The 16987-nt window shown below is 39.3% G+C and overlaps 1 protein-coding gene across 7 annotated transcripts in view; it reads right to left on the reverse strand.

Annotated features, from left to right (window-relative positions):
* MLLT10 (MLLT10 histone lysine methyltransferase DOT1L cofactor) overlaps positions 1 to 16987 on the reverse strand; it is a 117495-nt gene that overhangs the window by 58391 nt on the left and 42117 nt on the right. For 5 of the 7 annotated variants that reach the window (XM_028749764.2, XM_028749765.2, XM_077936852.1 and 2 more), the window contains 3 exons: positions 15686 to 15789; positions 14746 to 14839; positions 8408 to 8503 (listed from right to left, as the gene is read on the reverse strand). In XM_028749764.2, coding sequence (XP_028605597.1) covers positions 8408 to 8503; positions 14746 to 14839; positions 15686 to 15789 — 294 coding nt within the window. The remainder of the gene's footprint in view (positions 1 to 8407; positions 8504 to 14745; positions 14840 to 15685; positions 15790 to 16987) is intronic. The other 2 variants (XM_028749768.2, XM_028749766.2) reach the window with 1 other exon arrangement.

The following is a 16987-nucleotide window of genomic DNA, read 5'->3' on the forward strand; positions in this document are numbered from 1 at the left end:
CTGCTCCAAAGATAAAATATAAAAACTACAGCTAGTTGTAGTGCTAGCAAAATGGCAGAGCATGGCATTCAAGTGTCACTATCCCCAGATACTTCCCTTGGACTATGTGGAAGACAGGAATGTTGGCAAGTAACTGTGCGAAGAGGGGGCTCTGGCAGCTCCTCTTCCTCCTGTAATTCTTTCCCTAATCCACTGCTCTACATACCATCCCTGCATAGACATATCAGCTGAAGCACACTGAAAACAAACAAAACCAAGTAAGAAAACCCAAGCCACATATTCCAAAAACTCAGACATACCAGTACATAATATCTCAATTTTTATTACAAATTAATATTGGAATGGCTCCTGGTTCTATGTTCATAATTCCCAACATAAATTTGAATAACTGAATAATTTGGGGTGGAAGAGATAAGACTCACTCTTACTCTAAACATGTAGTGTACATTAGGGTAAAGCGTACATTAGATGTGCATTAAGTCATTTGGAGAGTCCAGCACATAGTCGAAGGAAAGTTAACCTAAATACAGACAGCTGAGTGCGAACCAAGAACATAACTGACCCACCGAGCGATTTCCAACTGAGATCAGCAAAGGAAAAGTCTGTAGGCTGTGGCATAGGAAGAGACTTCTTTTCCAGCAGTGCTGCCATAACCACTGCAGAGCTTTCATCTCCAACTTCAGTATGATGCGAGTCCCAGCTGTGCTTTAAATGTCTGCTTGCCCTTACCTGTTCTCAGGAGAAGAACACTCAGGGGCAGCCCTGTCTCATAGTCGCAGGACAGGCTGTTGTTCTACAGTTCAATCAGTTTGTCACAAAGGTTACCATGAAGCTCACCCTGTGCTATCTTCCCAGTGTCCAGCAATCCTGCACGCTGCCTATATCTCATAGGACAGAACATCCGGGTTTTTCACCAACCTGAAAGGGTCACATGAACTCTCAAAAGGCCATCAGACTACAACTATTAAGTCTAGTTTATTTCCTACCAACTACTAGCTCATTACAGAATAACCATACTTAACTGGCTTAGAGAAGCATGTTATGGGGTTTTGTCAAGCTTTTGAAAAACAGCAGTAGCAGTAAGCTGCTGTCTTGTTTCCATTTATAGTGTACAGCATATTTGAATTTGAGTAGAGGAAGTATGCCTCCTACCACAATGCCGCTCCCTCCTATGCACGCAGCTGGCAGGCATAGTAAACCTTGTATGTGGTGGCATAAGGGTGGGAAACATAAAGTACAAGAAACCACACAAATACAATCTATTCTGTGTGGCTCAGTTTTCCTTTCCAATGCTATGTAAGATCCCTTTCAAAGCACAGAACCCACAGAACTATGCAAGCCTAATTACATGGAGCCACAGTATTTTGAGAGCTATCTTAGAATAAGAAATGACACCAGAAAACATATTGGCCGAGCAAACATTTCAGCAGTTTCAGGCCTGGTAAATCTAATTTAAGACCAATAGAAAAGGAAACTATGCCAATGAGTTGCCACATGCTGATTTGGCCTTCTTTTGGCAGCTTATGGACTTTGTGGTTCTGTGGGGAGATACCTTTTCTAACGATTCCAGGAGTCATACATTATTTTAGGCATTTGGAAGCATAAGGGGAAATTCCAAGCACACATTTTGGTTGCCTGGGAAAGATTATATTTAGTAACTTCTGTGGTCTTCAGATTGCTATAAAACAAAGTATTTTTTAAACACGATGCTAGAGAAGGCATTTTTAAGCTCTCTCTTTTGTAGACCATCATTTAATTTGGCTACGACTTCTCCCTTTGCAGTATGACTAGCTGACAAAGACAAATTCTGTTTTTTAGAAAAAATGTAAATTCATTTTACATCATTCCTTTATTTTTGATAATTGGAATTTTGGAGTTAGTAGATTTTAGTTTCTTTCAATAAAAATTTCAAACTATATTATAGTGTTAATTATCGGTATCATGACATTTTAAATTTATCTTTAAAATTGCAATAAGAATTAACCATGATATATGTTTGTATAACATGCACACAGTTCAACATGTCACAATTAAAAAGCACTATCAAATATACCTTGGTAATATCCAGCTTGGCCAATGGTGTGCTACATCAGTGACACCCCACCCCCCGGGCGCAAGCCTGGGGCTGTGTATATAGAGGTCCTGGGCTGCCCAGACGACAAGACCCACCTCTTGGCCTTGCTGATATGTTCCAAAGGAAAGCAGAACAATATGTTTGGCACCAGCTTGGCTGCAGGAGTTGGCGGAAGGAGGCAAGGCAGTGGAGGTTTAGGATCAGAGTTTTCCTTCTCCTTGATGGGTTACCTTCCCAGGTTGATGAGAACCATCTGCATCTCACTTCCCTCTATAGCGCGTGCATAAACCACCTTCTTGACCACTGGACCAACTACCAGTTTCATCCGTTTACGCAACCAGATCCAGTCATCGCATGCAGGGGAAGTCCTTGATCCACTGAGGGTTGAGACCAATCAGCAACCCTCACCTGATTTAGCGAGCCAGTCAAATCCATTTCCCGGGGTGTGGCCACTGTCGCATGCTGGCAGCTTCTAGGAGCCACAGGTGAGAGCTGAGTGCAGGGTGGGGACCAAAGGTGGCCAAACTACTCCAGAAGGAGCACAACATGTCCCCCACCAGAGGTACCATCCCTCCTGTCATACCTCAAATGTGCTCTAAGGGTTTGGAAAGTGTAACTGATGCAGAATGGTGTGGCAAGATTGCTTCCAGGTACACTTTACAAAGATCATGACATTCCCTTTTTGTTTGATCTCATTGGCTCCCAATTTGTTTCCAGGCACAATTCAAGGAAATAGTTATCATATGAGGCTTGGGCAACAAGTCCACCATTCCAAATGACTTTGTATACAGAGCTTATGCTTTAGTGTAGATGGAGCCAGAGTGCCCAATTTGACCTATGGAAAAGCTTTTGGGCATGGCAGAATCCCAGGTATAGTTTGTTCCTAGAGTCAGAGTTGGTTTGAGGAGGAAAGGAATCATGGAAAGAATATAAAGATCCATAGCTTCCCAGAGCTGTGGGGTGGAAATCAATCACATTAGTTGCTGTTTAGACCTGTTCAACTCCCTCTCACTGAACCAACAGTAGAGTTTACGCATTCTTAACACTATGCTCAACCAATCAGTCATTTGCTTATTGCAGCAGCCACCATACCCACAACCTGGGGGGAGTTCCTCCCACTGTTACTGGAGATCCAACACTGCCAGTTACCTTATTGGCACCTTGGACCAAAATATAGTAGATTCCATCACTGCCCTGCATACAGAAAAGTCAAGTATTGCAGATATTAAGAAGAAACAATTCAACAATGAATATACCACTTAACAAAGGATGTGCTCTTCTTTATAAGACTTCCCCCACCCTCAAGAAAGCATTACAGCCTATTGCTGTGAACCGCCCCGAGAACTATGGATGAAGGGTGGTATACAAATTTAATAAAGTAAAATATCAATACTGCAATAAATAAATATGATGATTTAAAAAGGCAAACTTCTAGCAAACGCCAATAGCAAAAACATATAGCAAAACCATATATAGAGCATGACACCTAAATTAGATATTCAGATGTTTATTATGATCAACAGGTCAAAAAGACAAAATACAAAATTGCAGCCTCACTGAAGCAAACTGTTTAAAACCTGACAGTCTAAGAACAAGAAATATGACGCCATTCAGATATTTTGCCACCTGCTCTGTAATAAGATCAACTAGGAAGCTGTCATATAAAAGGATATACAATACATTCTCTAAGCTCCTGATAAAAACTACAGTAAAAGAACACATGAGACTGTTTTGGTCTTTGTGTGGTTACATGAACAGCCTCTATCTTTAAATGAAAGCTCTCTAGCAATTCTGCCATCTAAACTCTTTGAAGAATTAATATTAAAATGGTCCAATAAAATACTCTTCTGTACTGAGGCATTGGTATTGACACACCATTATTAGAAGCAGATGAAGCCAGGAGCAATGACGTACAGTAGATGTTCCCCTAGCTAATAGATGTAGCTCTTGCCCGCCTATATATTTATTCTCTATTCAACTACTAATTCCAGTGAGAGCAGAAAACAGGAGAAAAACCAACAGCAGTTTTTTCCACTTAACTCGCTTTTCCAGAAAGACACAAAGCAGCACCTGACAGACCAGAGAGTTGGAAGAGGTAAAGGAGCAAATTTGAAGCCAATAATGAATTGAGTATGTCCATGCCAAGCTACTTAATGAGCTAAAACTGACTTCCAAATTAAAAGCAGCACCAACAACACATTTAGGTATAGTTCTAAGAAAGGAAGACTGAATTCCTTCCAAAGAAAAGTTGAGTCCTGGAAACAAGATTGAGGCTCCAAACAAAATCTGGGTCACAACTTTTTGCGGCCTACATGCATATGGTTGCTGGAACAAATTTACTTCCTTTTGTGTAGAAAAATCCAATTAATGTTATTATTGTATGCTTTGCTTTGACCTTTGCTAATTTGTCCTGCACTTCCTAACTGGTAGATTCATGAAACAAGATCCCAAGATACTTATCCATACCCATGGCCGAAGTTTACTTGGCCTTCCCTTTTGGAAAGACCATTAACTTTTGACTTCTCATAGTTAATATTTGTTTCAATAACAATCTGCAATAATTTGCAAGTCATCTAAGTCCCAAGTGGGTTTGCAAGGTTAAAACAGCATCATCTGCATATAATAAAATGTAAACAGCTGAATTATACATATTGGACCATAAATTTCACCTAAAACTCTTAAGAACAAGCATCCATTAAAAAAACAACCCCCAAAACAACAGCTATGAGATGAGAGCAAATCAGCTATGATACTACCATTAATTATAATAAAGAATAAACGGTGACCCAAATGTAAATAGCCATACCTATAAAGCCAGCTAGTTCATCAATCAATGAAAGAAATTGACACAACAAATCTATATGTGCAGTTTCACAGACAAAAGGGAGACCAAGAGGACTTCAAAAGTATCTCCATTCCCCTGCCCAGAAAACCCCAGCATCAAAATGTCACTTCAGCATACAAAGACATACCCCAAACATAATATCAACTGGTGGTTAGGCTCTTTCCCCTTCTAAAGGCACCAATTTTCTAGCCAGTGGAATGTAACAGGGAGATCTTAAGTCCTACTGTAAATCCTTAAAGAACTTTCTGGCACATCTAACACAAGGTATTTGCTACTGGACAATGAATTCTTCATTCTATCTGCAGCATCAATATTTTATTCAGTGCAATACAAAGAAGCATTTCACAGCAACAAAGTTTTAAATAAGGAAAAAAATGTTATATATCTTTTTGGTTGGTTGCTCTTTCAGTCAGTTTTATTTTGTTCACATAGTGCATGTTGTCTTCATACAGTGCAGATCGGCTTGGCAGCTCTTCCAAAGAGCTGGAAATGCTTGTTGAACAAGTGTAGCAAGGAGTTCCCCACCCACGTTTTCATTATGACTTGAAGAAGGATACACACTAAAATGAACAGTTCATTAATGTCTGCTCCTCCACTGCAACACAGCATAGGCTTTTAACTGTAAAACGTGTCTCTCATGTTTGCAATTATGGAAAAATCATGACATTTTCAAAACTTAAATTCATCTATCAAGGGATTTTGAAATTTTGTAAACTGAAATTAAATAAAACAGATTTCTTTGCAATTGCTACTCTTAAGAACAAATCGTTTACTTTAAAAACTGAGCTCTCAGGCTATAATCATTTAAAATGGTTTAGAAACTACCCAACAGACAAGCAGGTTCCAGCAATGTTCTATACAAGGGGATCTGCAAGAACATTTGGCAGTGTGCAGTGCTTCTGTTAAGGCCTCCAGCCAGCCAGCTATGCCCTTTTCCAGGATATTCTATATCCAATTCCTCTCCATCCTCCGTTCTGAATTACTCCTCCTCAAAAAGGCACTCTTCTGTGACCACTGAGCATGCTTAACTGGCAATTGGCTCCTTTTGGATTCCCCCCATATGTATGGATGATGCCACAAGGATCTACACTCCAGGAATGAACTCCCTATTAGGTTCTATTATTCTAATGCTGTTAGCTTTAGTAACAGAATATTAAAATATTAAAATATCCATACATCAATTTAAAATACAACTGAGTATCACGAATACCCCCCCCCCTTGAAAAAGTGGAAAAAACTGATTAGTAGTCAATAGCTTGGTGTGACAAATGCACAAGTATATTCAAACTGCCGAGAAAGGTGGGGAGAATGTAACTAGAATCCCAAGATAAAAATTTCCTCATATTACGTATGACCTAGAGACATGGTGAGGGAAGCAAAACCATGAGCCTTGGTCAATAATCTTGAGAAAGCCTCTAATTGTTGGCCTTCTACCCACTTATAAGATGGAAATGTCAACACACAGCTACTGTGCCTCTTTCTGCATCATTAGGATAATTAGGGTTATCTATGGCTGGGAGCCAAAGAGCCCCCGTGCGTATCTAAGGCACTTGCACACATGTACAGGGCAATCCTAACCATAAGAAATAAATTATATTGAATTCAATGGAGGTTACTCCCATTGGGATTAGGATTGCAGCCTAAATATTTGAGAAGAGAGTTTCCACTGTGCAAATTTCTCCTATCCAACCGGTGTGTCTAGTTCTCAGGCTGGCCTACACACAGGCCCTTTGTATTTCTTGCTCTGAGTCTGAAGGAAACAGTTTTTGGTTGTTGAATGGGGAGGGGGAAGGACTGTATTATTTTGTTTTAGTGTGTTGACTCATTGTTTGCAGTTTTTATTCTGAGTAGAGGTCTCAAAAGTTGGAAGTGGCCCAGGCCTCTCTACACCTCTGAGAGGACCTGTCCAGAAGTACTAATGAAAGATGAGTCTATTATGCCATTCACTTTCCCTCCTCTGACTCAGAGAACTCCAACTCAGAAGTCTTAACAGAACCTCTCCCAATCTGTCACGGCAGGCTGGATGAGGCACCTTGTCTCACTTAAGGTGAAACTAGTAACTCAGATAGAGCTGCAGCTTCAATTAAGTCTGAAAATCTGGCATGCTCAGGCAACATTTAATCTCTACTGTTATGGAGTCTCTAGCCTGAGTTTTGCATTGAGTTATGAATCTTGAAACCCTTGCATTGCCATAACCCAGAGACTTTACCCTGCCTTGACTTCTTACTCTGGTGGCCTAAACTGGATTTTTTGCCTTGATTCAGAACCCCTGTACTCTCAAAGCTATTGCCTGGAACAGAACTGGCACCCTCACTTTCACTATGTCTGTCTACAGAAACATACTACTTGTTAGTTGCAGATTGGATTAAAGTGAATCTAATTTAAAAGTATGTTAGCCACATTCTTTTCCACTATAGGATCATTCTACCTACAACAAATCTATGGGCAGCTTATCACTCTTCATGCACTACAGAAGTCATATTTATGACTGATACAACTTGAAACTACTCAGATTGACTGGAATTTTATAGATTTATTTATTTGCTAATTACATTTTATGAAAAACAATTTCAGGATTGTGCCCCATCCCACATCACCGGCAAGAAGCTGAGCCAAGTTCAATGTATACCTTTCTGAATCCTAGCAAATATGGCCAAGTTGGAAAAGCAGAGACGTTTCCCCAACAAATAGTTCACAAAACAAGGGAACACTGAACATAGGCTTGGAATATCCAGACGGAGTCTACTCTCCTCTTATGGAGGTTTGAGTTATATCTGCTGCTTTAGTTCTATGCAATGGAAAACAAATAACTTAAAGCAATTATAAATTTGGTATTGTGAGCCAAAAATTTGCAAGTATTCACTTACCAACACTGAATCAACCTTCTTCCCTAAACTATCTAAAATCAAAGTATAAGAAGAACAAGTCAACAGGGATGCAATTAGTCTTTAGTGATTTATTTTTTACAATTTACTGAGATTACAAATTTCCATATGAATGATAATAGCATCTTGTATGTAATTACAATGCAGAAAAGATTGCAAGTACCACCAAAAGATCAGCCAACAACTTCTAGCTAGCTTTCTTCAACAGAAGTGAAATGGGTACATGAAAGATTGCAATAATAAGATATGCAGAAACTGCTATTTTTAAGAACTAGTATGCTACTCGTATAGTCAAATGAAAACCGCTTCACTATTATATGACAAAATCTATAATAAAATCAATTGCATGCAAGAAACCCTACTCTAATCCCCTTTCCCCGCAACTTGAAACAAGGACACTGGTAGAATGAAATGTAAGGAACAAAAAGGAGAGTTCCTCCACTAGGTCTTGTTATCGCTGAATCAACATGCACACAGTATTAATATAGTTGTTTCCCACACTGAAGAAACCAAACATCCTCATACATTTAATGATTACTGATTAAACATTTCGAAGGTGCTAACACAATAAAAGCAGATGTGTTATGTAACAGATCCACTTACTTTTTTCTCTTTCTCATGGTGCTTATCCTGAGAGTGAGAGGAAGAATCACTTAAATTTTGATCATATGACCTATTAGATGCCCGTTTGCTCTTTTTCTAAAAAGAGAAAATATATATACATATATATATATATATATTCATGAAATGAATATACGTAAAAGCCATCTACACCATGTCTGACAAGCACCTTATCAATCAAAACACAAATGCATAACTCCAGAGCTAACCAAAACACTCATAATCTACACAAACTGTTCTGAAGAGTATGAAAAGACAAGAATAAAAAGCCTGCTATCTTCACTGCCACTATTTGTAAAGGTACCTTTAAATAAAGTCAGTATCATAAGTTTAAAAGCATTATTTTGCTGAATTTGCATATATTAAGACATGCTTATGTGAAGCAAACTCTTTCTGGCTTAAATAAACAGCACCTATTAGTAGTTCCCAGCCTAAAGAATTAGCAACTTCTATTCATTTGCTCATTGAAGCTGACAGTTAAACAGCTAAAGAGCAGCTGCTTCAGAATCAACCCATTTCAGAATCAACAGTATTTCTAGGTAATCATACCTTTAAAAAAGTAACAATATTTAAAGAGCCAATCCAAGTACTAAAACATTTCCCAAGAAGCAGAATTTATATTAGACTTGTATTTTTTTTTATTATCTATGCAATATTTATTTGCATAGTGCTTAAAAATAACAAATAAATGCTTCAACAACTGTAGCCTCAATAATCCTCAATATAATTCTGGCACATTACAGTGGTGCCTTGCAAGACGAAATTAATCCGTTCCACGAGTCTCTTCGTCTTGCGGTTTTTTCGTCTTGCGAAGCACGGCTATTAGCGGCTTAGCGGCTTTAAGAAAAAGGAAACAAACTCGCAAGAACTCGCAAGACGTTTCGTCTTGCGAAGCAAGCCCATAGGGAAATTCATCTTGCGGAACGACTCAAAAAACAGAAAACCCTTTCGTCTAGCGAGTTTTTCGTCTTGCGAGGCATTCGTCTTGTGGGGCACCACTGTACTTACTTGTACTTTTATAGTGCTGAAGAAAGTAATGCACAATTCAATTTTTTTCATGCATTAAAAACCAGAAAATGCAAGTTTGAGTACACTGGAGAATTCTGCAACCATTCAATTAATGCTCTCTTTCTTACTTGGGTAACACATTTTTCCGTGGCCTTTCTGCCATGCATGAATTTTATTGTTTCAAGGTATCATGTCACTGACTGGAGAAAAGTGGGGATTTATAAAATACTGGAGAACAACAGGTGTTTAAATATATGAATTGAAAGTTCATGGGGAAAACTGTGTCTTTCATTATTAGAAGCCCAACCACTTAAAAAGCCCCATCCTGTACTTTTTCATGCATCATTCCATAACAAGGAAAGCCACAGAAATTTGAAAAATTGTAATGATTCTACGGCAACTACTGATCTATACAGAGGTTATGAGAGCTACAAGTGCAAAGATGTCTGAGGCAGATAGTGCTGCTAAGAAATGAAGTTTTACACCTAATAGATCACTTGGTCTGGGTGGCATTCACTTGCGAGTTCTCAAAGAACTCAAATGTGAAATTGTTGATATTCTAACAAAAAAATATAACTTGTCCCTGAGAACTAGAAAGCAGCCAGTGTGCACCCATTTCTAAAAAGGGAACTGGGAGAATCCTGGAAATTACAGGCCAAATAGCTTAACGCTTATCCCAAGAAAAATGGTGGAAAGAATTGTCAAAGACAAAATAATGACGCATATAGAAGAACAAGCCTTGCTGAAGCAGAGCCAACATGGCTTCTGCAATGGCAAGTCCCGTCTTACTAATCTGTTATGGGTCTTTGTGAGAGATAGGAAGCATACAGATAATGTGTACATGGACTCTCAAAAAACTCTGGCTCCTGACCAAGCTTAACAGTCATGGAATAAAAGGAGAGGTCCTCTTGTGCATCAGGAATAAATGGCAGTTGTAGAAAGTGGAGGCCCCCTGGAATCAGTATTGGAACCTGTGCCTCTTTATTCATTGATAAACAATTTAGATTTAGGAGTAAGCAGTGATGTGGCCATGTTTGCTGATAATACAAAATTGTTCAAGGATATTAAAACAAACTGAGTGAATGGGCAGAAAAATGGCAATAGTAATTCAATGTAAACAAGTATAAAGTTTCGCATGTTGGTACAAAAGAAATCTTACACACACACACACACACACACACACACACATACACACGATCCTGAGGTCTGAGCTGGCAGCAAGTGACCAGGAAAGAGACCTTGAGATTATAATGAATAGCTCAATTAAAATGTTGACCTGGTGGGCAACAGCTGTGAAAACTGCAAATTCCATACTAGGGATCATTAGGAAAGGAATGGAAAATAAAACTGCCAATATCATACTGCCGTTATACAAATCTATGGTATGACCACATTTGGAATACTGTGTACAGTTCTGGTTGTTTCACTTCAAAAAGTGTATTCAAGAGTTAGAAAAGTTTCAGAAAACTGTGACCAAAAGGATCAAGGGGTTGGAAAAACTCCCCTATGAGGAAGTTGCAACATTTTGGACTTTTTAAATTATAGGAAAGGTAAGAAAGAGGTGACATGATAGAAATTTATAAAATTATGCATGGCATGGAGGAAATGGAAAAAAGGTTTTTCTCCCTCTTTCACAACACTAACACTAAACACATTACACTAAAACTTGTAGCCATCCAACACAAAAACTTGTAGCATTCCAATGAATGTTGGAAATTTTGGGACAGTTAAAAGAAAGTGCAATGCGTAGTTAAACTATGGAACTTACTTCCACAGTAAGCAGAGATGGCCACCAACTTGGATGGCTTTAAAGGGGGAGTAGACAAATTAATGCACAATACAGCTATCATGATGACAATGGTCTGGCTCCACAGTCAGAGGCAGCCATGCTTCTGAATACCAGCTTCTGGAAACGACAGCAGAGGAAAGTGCTCTTGTGTTCAGGTCCTGTTTGCAGGCAGCCCATAAGCATATGGCTGGACTAGACAGGTCTCTGCCTTGATCCAACAGGGCTTTCCTTATATTCTCCAAGAGAATAGGTGGTTGTACTTTCATACCCCTGGATCTGCATGACAGCTGCTCATCAGATAATCATGTTTGCATAGGAGTCTATGTGCATAAAGCCTAACACAAGTCAGCCCTACGTACCACAAAACTGAAATTTACAAGTTGCACATTTTAGGTTGTGGCTGTGTACACCAAAACGCAAACAAAACATCCAAAATTTGACTGCTGAGTGGGCTGGGGACAGAAAGGGTCCAATCCCCTTACTATAGACAAAACATTTAAAAATGCACATATTACATCAGAAGCCATACTGTCAGCTCCACTGCATGATCTCAGACATGCAGGTTTATAGAGTCTTGGCTGTGCCATTAGTAAACTGTGAGATATTAACATCAGTACTCATTTTACATAGATAAACTTATTTTCTATCAATGCAAGTACAGTAGTCAAATGCAAACAACTGAATAAGTGGAGTTATTCCTGCTTATGTGGAATTTGAAACCTTAACTCCACTTTGATCAGAGATCCTTATAAAATATTAAGGCTGTCAAGGAGGAGAAAAGAACAGAATAAAATCCTAATCCCTAGTACTAGTGTTCAAGTAAAGCCAAGTAGCCAAGGCAATTCCAGTTATAGTTGATTCTAGCATTTACTGACAGCAGAATAAACAGTCCTCCTGCTGATACTAGCGCTACAGGGAGGCAAGCAATTCTGAGCTGCCATTCCAATCTAGAAGACATGAAGATATCTATGTGCAAAACAATGAAATGAAAGCAAGATGACTAAATCCACATGGCAAAGCATGGAAAAATCCAGGAAAAGAAAGTGGGAAGTCAGGAGGGTTTACAGTAGCAGCAAGTGAAGATCAGAAGGGAAAGGAAAGGAAACTTTTGCAGAACTTAAGTGTGTCCTGGGAAGGGGAGGGACTGAGCAAGGATAAATATCAGGCATCTTACTGAGGGTCCATTGCCTGTAAGATCTGAGAAATACCAAATTCAGGTCTAACACTTTAATATGCTAGAGTGGGGAAAACCTGTATACACAGCAGAATCCTCACTAGTCAGCTCTTAAGTATATATATAGCTTATGAGTAAGTTAAATCAGATTCATTCCACATCTCTGGATCACATTCTGCATTGACAACACTTGCTTATCTTGAATCCCAAAGGAATCAGAATCTAGCATTTAAATCATAGGTTGTAAAGCCCAACTTTTGGTGAACAACCTGCAGGTGCTGAGGAGTATCTGTTTCAGGATCACTTACAGCTGTTATTCTATATCGGGGGGGGGGGGGGGAGCAGTGGCCTTCAGGCCAAATCAGCCCCAACATGGGACCAAATTTGGCCCACAAGGCACTTCCCCCCCAAAACCATGCCCACCTGCCCACACCTGATGTCAGGTGTCATGCAGGTAGAGATGTAGCAGCAATGGAACAATCTGGAGCCTTAATCTACACCCTCAGAGTACAGATAGAACAGAAATGGACAACAAGCACAGAAACTAATGGGAGCTGTTCAGAAATAATCAAATGTCACTTGAAATCCTACACAGAAAAATAATTTTAGGAGAAGGACAAAACATATAAATTAGGAAACTCAGAATTGGAAGAGAATATAGCTTTATTTGCTGCATCAGAAACCTAGGAGAATACTGAAAAGTCAACAGCATGTGATTATCCTCATATACATTTTTTTAAGAAATGGCATTAGTTAACTGAATAAATGAGAAAACTTAGAACAAAGTTTATCCCCAAAATCCAAGTAAAAATAATAAGATATGGCTATTGCTCTAATAGTGACTGACAGCATAAATCATATGCATGTCAGTTCAGAAGCAAGTCTCGCTGAATTCAGTTAGACTTACTCCCATTTAGGCTTGTAAAATAGGCTAAATTACAAAAAGGTTGTCAGGGATGCAGCTAAGGTTGGAAATATTATAACAAGAGACTCCAAGAAATTTCTCAGGGGGTGGGGGAATCGTATCACAATAGGCACAAGTTTTCTAGAGACAATAAATGACTCCAGATGGGATGGTCAATCATGGAACTCATCAAAAAGAAAACTTATGTATTTAATCCCAAAAGGTGAATAGGATCTGGCAGAAGATGCAAACAATGAACACAATACAATCATGCTTAAATATAGTGAATATGAAAAAATGACCAGAAATTCCCTTAGTCATATTAAACTGTAAAATGGGGAATTAACATTAATATTATGGTTATTATTAGGTAAAAGTAAGCTACAACATACATAGTTGGGAGAGCCAAATCACTTCAAGAAGCTTGGAAATTATTTTAAACTTCTTTAATAATAGCTACAACAGGTGAAAATAGGCACCAATAAATCTGAAAAGATGCAAGGGTAGTTAAATAGCAGTATCAAGAAAAGGTCCTTTGCACCAGTGGCCCCCCACTTGTTGAATTCAGTTTCTAGAGAGGTCTGCCTCACACCTCGTCTGGTAGGTTCCCCCCCACCACCTGAAAGGCCTTCTAATTTTCCCAGGCCTTTGTTCATTGTGTTTTGAATATTATTTAATTCAGTGAACTTTTATTCCACTGTTTTAAATTGTGAATTTATTTATTTGCTCTCTGTTTCAATTGACTGTTCTGATTTTATTGCTATGTTTTTATTGTACTTTTATTGTAACGTGTATTTTTATGTTCAAAGCAGCGCAGATAGTTTTTGTTTTAGGGTGGCACATAAACAATGAAAATAATAAAGAATGCTATAAAAGTCAAGAATTTTTCTTTCAAAAATTGCAGGGCTTGTATGAATTGAAACATAGTGAAGTGCTCTGACAAACCAAATGTACATAAAACAAGCCAGAAAAAAATATGCTATTTTTAAAAAATATTAGTTTAAATAAGAGCAAGAGAAGCGGGAAGCCAGCTTAGTTGCTATTATTATGATAGCTAAAAAGGAACCTTACTATCCATAGGGGACAGAGATCAGTGCATGGCTATTACTATCATGTTCTGATTTGGGGCTTCCCAGAGATATCTGGGATGGGGGGGGGGGCACTGCTGCAAGAATGATGGACTGGATGACTGTCTGATTTAGTTAGGAAGCTTTTTCTTTATAAGGCAAGGTACACATCTAGTATTAAAATGTGGGTGATTAAACTCACTATGAAATAAAACTGGAAAGTCAAAATTGTCATTCACTAAATTTTTTAAAATGACCAAAAGATTACATTTTAGTCACTATTTAGTAAAAGCAACACCTTGTTAGTGGTCAATTGTTAAGTGTACATGTTATTAGTAAAATACAATATTTGAAACACTAAATTCAACAGATTCTTACCAGCTTACTGAAATGGTATTTACAGTAGCCACAATACTGTACATTATCTGCACCATTTCCTTCTTCTTCACAAAGAAGTCCTGCAAACTGTGCACTGAGAAGAAGAAAAAGAGAGGAAGAAATCAGATACTGAAGATGGAAAATGTAACTGCTCAACAAATTATTTAGGAGAGGAATCCCAAAGTTGTCGGAGGGGAGGGGAATATTTGGTAGAGAGAATGCCACTGCCTAAGCTCTCCCAGCTTGGGCTGGTCAAGGTGGAAGTCAGGAGCTGGGAGGCAGAGGTTCCACTCGCCTCTTTTCAGCCTTCTAAATTTTTCCTCTCCCATTGACACTAATGGGAAGGGAAATAAGTAATGAAAGGGGAAATAGTTTTTCTCCCTTTCTGTTGGCATGTCTGGACAACAATGGGGTCTGGGATCAAGTGGATGCAATGCCTTCCCCAATATGTCCCAGAAGACCCTGTTTCTCTACCATCCTCAGAACACTGCTGGTAGTAGAATGACAGCAACAGAACTTATGCCACCATACTAGGGAGGCCTGTGCCCACAGACCTCCCTCTCCACAGCATCCTACAACCTCTCAGCCTCCCTCCCGGGATACACAGAACTGCTCCCTAAAACAGGTTCTTATTTAGATAAAAGATAATCTTTCGGCCGAGTGTGTAAACATGCACTTGAAAATCTAATGAGAAAAATGTCTTAAGGTTACTGCTGTTTGTGAGTAGGGAGGACATCAAGCCTTTTCTCTGCACCACCACAGCACAAAGAGTTATAGAAATAATGGTTAAGTGAAATGTACTTACTGCAACCATGCTATAACAAGTGATTATTTAAAATGGAATCATGCCACTATGGAGCCACATCTACCAGGGCAATAAAACAATATAACTTGGAGAGAGGAAACCAGGAATGCACGCAAGTGGGAATTGCTTACTTACCATGTTACATGGAAAGCTTGGCGGCATCCATGCTTGTTACAAGTCATGCAAGCGCCAGTGGCTGCTTTACTTTCTCTGCCTTGCTCATCACATATATAACATGTCTAGTGGGGAAAATAAGACAGTTGTAAGAACACTATTATCTTTAAACGGACTCAAACTCAGCAGCAAAAGTTAAGAGTAATACTCCTTTGTGCAACTACAGCAAATACAAAGCAAAGGCAAGACTGAACAGTGCTTCGGTTCTCAGACCTGCTAATTGAAGTCACACTCCAATATTCCAAAACAGACTGTATGTTATGTAGAATACTTTGTGTGATTAGCTGTTTCCAATGCTACCAAGATGCAGAGCTGTAGCTACGGGGGGGGGGGGGGGGCTAACCAGTTTTTTTGCCCCAGGTGAAGCCTCCAGAGGGATGCCATTGAGGCTCCTAGTCTCTCTCTATGTGTGTACACAAATGTGCATAGGAGGGCATCAAACAAATTTTCTGACCAGGGTGAAATAAAGCATAGTTTAGTCCCTGCATTATGTATAGCATTGATAAATACAGGGCTGGCCCAAGACATTTTGCCTACGCCCCTGATGCCTGCCCCCTGCAGATCTGGTGCCCTACTCCCTCCCTCCCTCTGCTGTCACTGCTGCCCAACCCATCACCACAACTGTGGCTGTGGCTGCGCTGCCACCACAAGACCACAGCAATGGCGAGGACACAGTGGCAAGGGGAACTGCACTGGATCCACAGCATGGAATGTGCTGGCAGCAGTACAACAGTGGGGGCGAGGAGGGGGAGGGAAGAGAATCAGATCCACCCGAGGCAAATGGCTTCGCTTTGCCTCATACACAGACCACCCTTGGGTGAATACAACCTACTTCTTTATCATATGGTATGTCTTCACATTAATACACTACCCTGGAGGTTGGTTCTGGCAAATAAAGCTCCTTGGTTATGAAGACTCAGAATGAGTTTACTGAGGCTTCATATCATGTTAATGGCAAGGAAAGGCATTATGGGAAAGTGTTCCTGTATGGTAATCAATGACTGACATCAGGCTTCAGATGCAGTAAATAACAGTACTGTACTAAGAAACCTGGAATAACTTTGCAACATGATAAGTGCCCTATAATTTACATTTCTTCAGATCATTGTATCATTAAGATTTTCTGATTATTTTAATTAAATTCGCTGTAGCAATGAGGAAGACCTCCAGTGGGGCCAGCAGCGTACAGCACACATACCCAGATGCACAAACACAAAGGAGTTCTATTTAAAATATGCAAAGCAAACATTTTAATATTTTTCA

The sequence above is a fragment of the Podarcis muralis genome, chromosome 12, assembly GCF_964188315.1.
Source record: "Podarcis muralis chromosome 12, rPodMur119.hap1.1, whole genome shotgun sequence".
Taxonomy (NCBI): Eukaryota; Metazoa; Chordata; class Lepidosauria; order Squamata; family Lacertidae; genus Podarcis; species Podarcis muralis.